The 8,841-nt window shown below is 49.0% G+C and overlaps 1 protein-coding gene across 1 annotated transcript in view; it reads left to right on the top strand.

Moving 5' to 3' along the window:
- The first annotated feature begins 387 nt into the window (after positions 1–387).
- Positions 388–8,841, top strand: part of AP3D1 (adaptor related protein complex 3 subunit delta 1) — a 74,025-nt gene continuing 65,571 nt past the window's right edge. The window contains exon 1 of the mRNA XM_048830618.2: positions 388–545. Coding sequence (XP_048686575.2) covers positions 450–545 — 96 coding nt within the window. The 5' untranslated portion in view covers positions 388–449. The remainder of the gene's footprint in view (positions 546–8,841) is intronic.

Raw genomic sequence — 8,841 nt, 5'->3', positions numbered from 1 at the left:
AGGCGCGGCTCCGGGACCCAGGGGCGGAGCCAGAGGGAGCCGTGACGCGGCCTCCGCGAGAGTGGGCGGGGCCAGACGGACGGGGTGTGGGCGGAGACAGGGTGGGGGCCGGGCTAGGGGCGGGGCGGAGGGGGGCAGGGGCGGGGCTAGCGGCGGTGAGGGCGCGGCGCGCCGCGCGGCGGCCCGGAGTGGGCGGGGCCGAGCCCTCAGCTGACCGGCCGCCATTTTGTCAGGCGCTCGGCGGAGCGGAGCCCGGAGCGAGGAGATCCCAGCCGCCGGGGCCGCCGCTGCCGCCTCCTGCGTCCCCGGGGCGCGCGCGCCGCCCGGCCCCGAGCGGGATGTGAGCGGCCCGGCCCGCCTCGCCCGGACACACACGGCAGCGGCTGCCGCGCCCCGGCCCGGCCCCTCAGCCCGAGCGCAGGCCCCGCCGGCTCGGCCCCGCCGCCGCGATGGCGCTGAAGATGGTGAAGGGCAGCATCGACCGCATGTTCGACAAGAACCTGCAGGACCTGGTGCGGGGCATCCGCAACCACAAGGAGGATGAGGTGGGCCTGGGCGGAGGGTCGGGGAGCAGGGGCCGGGGGGGGGGAGAAAGGGGCCTGGGCGGAGGGTCGGGGAGCAGGGGCCGGGGGGGGGGAGAAAGGGGCCTGGGCGGAGGGTCGGGGAGCAGGGGCCGGGGGGGGGGAGAAAGGGGCCTGGGCGGAGGGTCGGGGAGCAGGGGCCGGGGGGGGGAGAAAGGGGCCTGGGCGGAGGGTCGGGGAGCAGGGGCCGGGGGGGGGGAGAAAGGGGCCTGGGCGGAGGGTCGGGGAGCAGGGGCCGGGGGGGGGGAGAAAGGGGCCTGGGCGGAGGGTCGGGGAGCAGGGGCCGGGGGGGGGGAGAAAGGGGCCTGGGCGGAGGGTCGGGGAGCAGGGGCCGGGGGGGGGAGAAAGGGGCCTGGGCGGAGGGTCGGGGAGCAGGGGCCGGGGGGGGGGGGAAGAAAGGGACCGGGTCGGGGAGCAGGGGCCGGGGGGGGGGGAAGAAAGGGACCGGGTCGGGGAGCAGGGGCCGGGGGGGGGGAAGAAAGGGACCGGGTCGGGGAGCAGGGGCCGGGGGGGGGAAGAAAGGGGCCGGGTCGGGGAGCAGGGGCCGGGGGGGGGGAAGAAAGGGGCCGGGTCGGGGAGCAGGGGCCGGGGGGGGGGGAAGAAAGGGGCCGGGTCGGGGAGCAGGGGCCGGGGGGGGGGGGGAAGAAAGGGGCCGGGTCGGGGAGCAGGGGCCGGGTCGGGGAGCAGGGGCCGGGGGGGGGGGAAGAAAGGGGCCGGGTCGGGGAGCAGGGGCCGGGGGGGGGGGAAGAAAGGGGCCGGGTCGGGGAGCAGGGGCCGGGTCGGGGAGCAGGGGCCGGGGGTGGGGGGAGAAAGGGGCCTGGGCGGAGGGTCGGGGAGAAAGGGTCCGGGGGTGGGGGGAAAGAAAGGGGCCTGGGCGGAGGGTCGGGGAGAAAGGGGCCGGGGGTGGGAGGAAAGAAAGGGGCCTGGGCGGAGGGTCGGGGAGAAAGGGGCCGGGAGTGGGAGGAAAGAAAGGGGCCTGGGCGGAGGGTCGGGGAGAAAGGGGCCGGGGGTGGGAGGAAAGAAAGGGGCCTGGGCGGAGGGTCGGGGAGAAAGGGGCCGGGGGTGGGAGGAAAGAAAGGGGCCTGGGCGGAGGGTCGGGGAGCAGGGGCCGGGGGTGGGAGGAAAGAAAGGGGCCTGGGCGGAGGGTCGGGGAGCAGGGGCCGGGGGGGGGGAGGAAAGAAAGGGGCCTGGGCGGAGGGTCGGGGAGCAGGGGCCGGGGGGGGGGGAGGAAAGAAAGGGGCCTGGGCGGAGGGTCGGGGAGCAGGGGCCGGCGGGGGGGGAGGAAAGAAAGGGGCCTGGGTGGAGGGTCGGGGAGCAGGGGCCGGGGATGGGGGGAGAAAGGGGCCTGGGTGGAGGGTCGGGGAGCAGGGGCCGGGGATGGGGGGAGAAAGGGGCCTGGGCGGAGGGTCGGGGAGAAAGGGGCTGGGGCGGTGGGTCGGGGAGCCGGGGCGGGGTGTCCTGGCGTGGCTGAGGAGGGCAGCGTAGGACCTGGTGAGAGTCATGCGGAGGGGAGTGGGCCGGGGGGGGGGGGGGGGGGTTAATTCCTGCTGTAGGATCCGGGGGTGGGGATTGTAGAGTGGGAGGCGAGTCTGAAACAACCCCCCACCCCACAGCGAGCCGAGGAGGGCTTGAGGTTGCTCCCTCAGAAGAACTAAACCCAGGCCTTTCCTCTCCAGGCTCGTGGTGTGTGTGGGGGGTGGTGGAAGCCCCCGTCCTTTCACTTTGCCCCTCTGCCCTTGGTAGAGTTTTGGGGGCGGGTGGCAGCTCCCTTCCTTCTCCTCCTCCTTTTCTCTCTTTATCTGGGGCTGCCCCCCCCCCCCCCAGTAGGATTTGGGGGAGGGTGATGATTCTCACCCATTCAGACCAGGGCTGCCCACAAAAAGAATAAAAATCTAGTGAGAAACTCTGGACTTGTCTCCTGTGCATGGTTCAAGAGGGGGTGAGTCACATCTGCTGCTCCTCTCTGGGCTGTGAGAGAGTCTTTCTCACACCTCTTCCCCCCTCCCCCAATATATCAAAATAAAAGGTGTGTTTTTCATGCAGAAAAGGGGATTTTGTCAAGGGTGAAAGTGCAAGTAGACATGAAAATGAGGAAAAAGAGTTTTGTGGGGGTCGGCCAAAGGGGAGAGCCAATTCAGGGAAGCTGCCAGAAACAGTGGGGAAAGAGTGTTAAAAGGGAGAAGGATCTGGCAGGTGGGAAATCTTTGTTTTTGGTTTAGTATTTGGTTATATTGTTAGGGGAGATTGCTTTGGTATTTGGTAAAGAAATTCCTGTCTGCTGCCTTCAAGAGATACGTGACTATTTTCTAGGGTGCGATTGGAGTATAAGAAAATAAAGTGTACTTAAGCTTTTTAGTTAATATTATTTCATTTAGCTTCTGTCTAAAACACATTTCCATAGATGCCCTAATTCATAGGCTTATTTAAGATAGAAAGCCTTGGATGTCACCACCTGCTAAATTCTGCTATATTATTTGAGTAAGATCAGGAAACTGATGGAAAGTAAATAATTGCCCATCAAGAACTGTTTTATGTGAGAAGTGAGAATTCTTTTATCAATTGTTGTCACGTGGAATACGTTAATCAGGAAGTCCAAGACACTGAGGAAGTCCTTGGAGGCTTGGCACAAGCAAACTTGATGTTGGAAACTTTTATGTGAACAACTTCCATAATTACCTTTTTGGCAGAAAATTAGTAACTTGGTGTGGAGTTTAGTATGATATCATATCACAACTTCAAACTACAGTAAAGAGCAAAATAGTACTGAATGTGGAAGGGATTAAGAAACAAATGTAGATCTTGTTGCTAGAACAAATATTAAGGTTGTAAAACTCATTTGTGTTGTATGTTCTTTATCACTTGCTGATCTCAGGATGAAAAGCAATATTGTTTCCAATAGACATTAACTTTCAGATCCCTTTAGATTTGGATATTTCACACTGATACTTAGAAGGCAGCATTTACTAGAGCCACATACCATGAAAAACTACTGAATTCTTCAATTTCATAATGTAGTTTAAATACTATTTGGTATTGCTTTGGTGGCATAGGCAGATGTAGTTGCTATCAAGGACTTAGTGCCCTGGACAAAAATAATAGCACTTAGCAGCTTCTAGTATTTAATGAAAGACAGCTTTTGTTCGATCATATAAGAAATTATTTACAAGTGTTTATGTGAATGTTTATTGTGGAGATGGTGGTATATATATTAACCTTTTATCCATGCCTGTGTAGTTCATGCTTTGAGCTGTTATTATTCCACGCAAAACTGGGATCGATAAACACTTGATGAATAATTCTGTGGAGATTTCAATTAGAAATTTCCTAGAGGACATTTAGGCCTACTAAGATACTGAGCACCATATTATTTGGCAGTAGATCTCTGCAAATATCAATGCCTTTATAGTCTTCATGCAGGTCCTATGCCTTATTTTGTGACTCCCATGATCTTTGTCGAGAAGGACTGAATATATTACCTTCAGTTCTAGAATAAGTACTTGACAAGTAAGTCCTTTTGTATGGATCTAGGTAGTCAAAGAATGAATAATGTAACTCTTAACCATTTAAAACTAGGTAGAACAACTTCTGTTCTAGATCTTCACACGTGCAGTAGGATAAGAACTGATCAAGTTTCAGCAAACATATGTACAAGTTATTGATCAATTTAAATGCATATTTCCTACTGGTACTGTTAGTTCTCTAAAGATTCTCCACAATATACAGTCCTTCTGGAGGGAGACCATCAAAGATGCTACTTACTCATTGAAAGAAATTGCTGTTAAACAATGTAAGGTATTTTCTCTTCCTTCCTTCCTTCCCCTGCCTCATCTCACTGCAGAGCAGTTTAAATACATGCTAGTTTTGAGTGAGGTATTGGGAACTGAACCAGAGCTTCCCAAATGGTGATGGTAAGCACTGTATTTTTCCAGTGTTTGAGTACCAATCCATAATATTCAAAATAGTACTGTAGGAATAGCAATTAAAAACTCTTCTGTTCTTCTCCATGTTGTCCATTGTTCATAATGTTTAGGAAGTGTCACTGAGACACTGACAAGTCTGGTTGTACATCTTCAGATTGCCTTGAGACAAGACTAAAAGTCAGCTAAAGGGTTTGGCCTGTCCAAAAGAGCAGATATTTACAAACACAGACTTGTGAACAAATATTGACACACGCTTTGTGCTGGTGTCTATTATTGTGTTTGCTGTTGGATAGCAATTAGTGTTATAAATCATGGATGCCTGGCAGTGACGCTTAGGCCTTGTCTACACTAGGATTTCTCTCCCTAGAACTTCCCACCATTAATATCTGCAATTTGTCTCCACCCTGGGTAGCAATGATGGAAGTATTACTATATACAAAGTTTGCTGGTGACTGCCAGCATCTTTAGTATTGCATTGGCTAGAGCTGCTTAGAGCTCCTTCTATGCCAGAGCTCTTATTAAAAAGAAAAGGAGTACTTGTGGCACCTTAGAGACTAAGAAATTTATTAGAGCATAAGCTTTCGTGAGCTACAGCTCACTTCATCGGATGCATACAGTGGAAAATATATGGCTATATTTTCCAGTGTATGCATCCGATGAAATGCGCTGTAGCTCACGAAAGCTTATGCTCTAATAAATTTCTTAGCCTCTAAGGTGCCACAAGTACTCCTTTTCTTTTTGCGATACAGACTGACACGGCTGCTACTCTGAAACCTGTCAGAGCTCTTCCTGTTGCTGCTGGAGCTGAACTATTGGGATATACTAGGAAAAAAACTAGTGGAAACACACAGTGAAAGCAAATATTAAAATGGAAAACCAGATGTTTCTTGCCTTTTGTCTTTACGCGGGTTTTGTAATGTTTTAATGGTTGTATTATAATCAAAATGAATGGACCAGTTAAACTTTCCTTACTAGATTGCTGGCAGACATAAGTGTCTGTTGGACAAATCATCCTGGAAGTGGTGACTCCATGGCCCTTGCTTTGTGTGCATGAAGAGGTTTGTTTCTCTGGGATTTTCAAGAGTCTAAGAGTTAGGCACCCAGCTCCTATTGAACTTCAGTGGAAGTTAGGCATGTAAGTCAATTAATCTCCTTTGAAAATCCCATTTCTAATGACAAAGCCCCTGTCCATATTGGGAGCAGGACCATACCAGTGACAGAAATGTTTGAAAACAGCTGTTCAGCAGTGATCTGGCGAAAAAGTGGCTGTAGCAAGCATACTTTTGGTGTCCATTGTGGAAAAGCTTTTTAATTTGGGAAAAAAAAAAAAAAGCTTTATTCTATCCCCCTTAGCAAGGCTGGAGTCTCATACTTCCTTTATCTTTTAGTTTCATGGCTTTCTATACAGTACTTTGAAGCAGGCTTAATTTGTCTAATTCTGGTTTCACTTACTTTATTTTAACTGTAGTAACATAAATGCATACATTAGGGGAATTGAAAAATGTATTGGAAAAATATAAAAGCATTTCTTCCCACTGACTGTGCTGCTGAGCAGACTTCCTCATTAATATGATCAGGAAGATAAAAGTATTACCGTTATAATGTTGCTTATTGAATAGCTTTTGAAGGTGAGATTCCCTCTGTTTTCATTTTGCAGCATTACATTATATTTTCATCTAGTTTCTGCCAAAACAAAACGTGTGTAATATCAGCCTATTACCAGTCAGCTGCTGCCTAACCCTTGAATCATTTTTTAATTTTAAATATATAAGAACTTTTACTTTACCATACATTTGTAGTGGAACATCCTGGGTATGTTTCAGAGGAACAGCCGTGTTAGTCTGTATTCGCAAAAAGAAAAGGAGTACTTGTGGCACCTTAGAGGCCTGCTTCCATAATTCCATCTGTGAGAAGAAGGTATAATGGATGTTAAATAAAAATGTCTGAGATTGAATGAAAAATGTTGTCCTGCCTTTTATCTGTGTGGTCAGTTACACTTTATGAAGCATGTTTCTTTCTTGGCTAACTTTCATTTTGTGTTGATACTTGTCTTCTGCGGAACAGTTGGTTACATGTAAAATCAGCATGCAGCAATTCCACCAAGCAACACTTTTTTCTTCAAATTTGTGCAGTGTTTTCTGGTTGAAATAAACCTTATAAGCTTCCATCTTTCTAGTTCTTAAATATGACAGCTCCCCAGTCCTCTGCAGGAGCTGACATTTGCCATCATAAATGCAATTTAATTAAACAAGTAGATCAGTTCCATTAGTAAACACCGTAAGAACGGCCATACTGGGTCAGACCAAAGTTGCATCTAGCACAGTATCCTGTCTTCCAGCAGTAGCCAGTGCCAAGTGCTTCAGAGGAAATGAACAGAACAGGTAATCATCAAAGGACACCATCCCTGCCCATCCTGGCTGATAGCCATTGATGTACTATCCTCCATGAATTTATCTACTTCTTTTTTTGAACACTATTATAGTCCTGGCCTTAACAACATCCTCTGGCAAGGAGTTCTACAAGTTGACTATGCGTTGTGTGAAGAAATACTTCCTTTTGTTTGTTTTAAACCTGCTGCCTATTAATTTCATTTGTGTTCTGAGGAGGAGTAAATAATATTTTCTCCACACCAGTCATGATTTTATAGACCTCTGTCATATTCCCCCTTAGTAGTCTCTTTTCCAAGCTGAAAAGTCCCAGTCTTAGTAATCTTTCCTCATATGGAAACTGTTCCATACCCCTAATAATTTTTCTTGCCCTTTTCTGAACCTTTTCCAATTGCAATATATATTTTTTTGAGATGGGGCGATCACATCTTCACGCAGTATTCAAGATGTGGGCATACCATGGATTTACATAGAAGCAGTATGATATTTTCCATCTTATCTGTCCCTTTCTTAATGATTTCCAACATTGTTAGCCACAGGGGGCTGAGGGCAGCGAGCAGGGTCTTGGTGGAAAGGGGCGGGACAGGGGCTAGTTTCCCCAAGGGGGAATTTCACCTGCTTCCCATGCCTTAGACCCCCTCCCTGCTGGGCAGAAGCCCCTAGCCTCACCACCCTGCTGGAGTGCAGAAGCCCCAAGCTCCAAAGAGCTGCTTGTGGCTCACAAACCATGGTTGGCCACCCCTTGCATATCATTACTTTTGAGGAATACATGCAGTAGCATGATAATCTCTGCAGCATTTCCTTGTACCAGGATAAAATTTTAGGGAAAAGCACACATACAAGCAGGGAAGAAAAATAACAATCTGTCCCATTCTGCCATGCCAGTCTTTTTCTGTCTTGTTTGTGATTCACCAGGGAAACACATCCTACTGGCGGTGAGAGCGGTGGGCAGAAGTAAAACTTAATTTTATCCTTTGTGGTAGGTGAATTTATACCACCATATGGAATAAGTTATCACAATAGGTGTCCATTTCTTGAGGATTTGCAGCACAGCTGACTAAAGGAAGAAGTGGGTTGCTGTGTCTGACAAAACTTTTCAAGGAATCTGTGCACCATATGATATGAAAATGTACTGAATGTTTGCTCTGAGCCTTCCTAGCTGGGACCTGATGTGATTAAAGGTACGTGGTTCTGTACTTGAAATCTGCTTGCAGAAGGCTTTTGGCACTGCAATTGTTTAGCTCTTCCATATCACTTTGCATCTTCAGTGTGTTATAAATATTGTCACCCCCAAGAGAGAGCAGTATTATCTGGTACTGTGATAGATACTGTGGTGAGGGGTGCCATTATATAAATCTGGTTAGGTGAAGCAACTGGGACAAAATGGTAAAGAGACTTTTACTAAGGAGTTTTACACTCTGACCATGTGTGTCTGTAATTCAGGTACTTAGGTTTATTGGAGTGGTCCCGTGTATGTGTGGCAAAATCTGCACAAAAATGTCTGAAGGCTTGTCATATAACTGGTGGATAAAATTGCCCTTATGCGCTGCCTTTGTTAGGACAGACTTGAATGACAGAGTTAGGACTTCATATTTTTTTCAGTTATGTGGAAATAGGATCGATTTGGCCTTGATTGTACTCTAGAGCTAGTCAGAAGCCATCTTTCATGTCCGAGCATGAATTTTCATCAGTAGGCAAAACTGAGTTATGAATCCTTCACATAATTTTTCTCAACATAAAAAGTATTGAAAACACATCTTTTCATGCATAATGTAAAGTGATAAGTCAACAATGAGTAATCTGAGGAGTTTTAGCTCCTGAAAGAGACAGGGTACAAAGTTACAAAATCCTTTACATAACCATCTTAAGAGGAAGGGAGCAATCAATTTCTGGGTGGAAAAACTTAAGATATGAATTAGAATCAACCCAGTGGTCTAATTCAGGGGTTGGCAA

This window comes from Caretta caretta, chromosome 25 (assembly GCF_965140235.1).
Source record: "Caretta caretta isolate rCarCar2 chromosome 25, rCarCar1.hap1, whole genome shotgun sequence".
Taxonomy (NCBI): domain Eukaryota; kingdom Metazoa; phylum Chordata; order Testudines; family Cheloniidae; genus Caretta; species Caretta caretta.
Note: the sequence above shows the minus strand (reverse complement) of the source record. Positions and strands in the feature narration are given on the sequence as shown.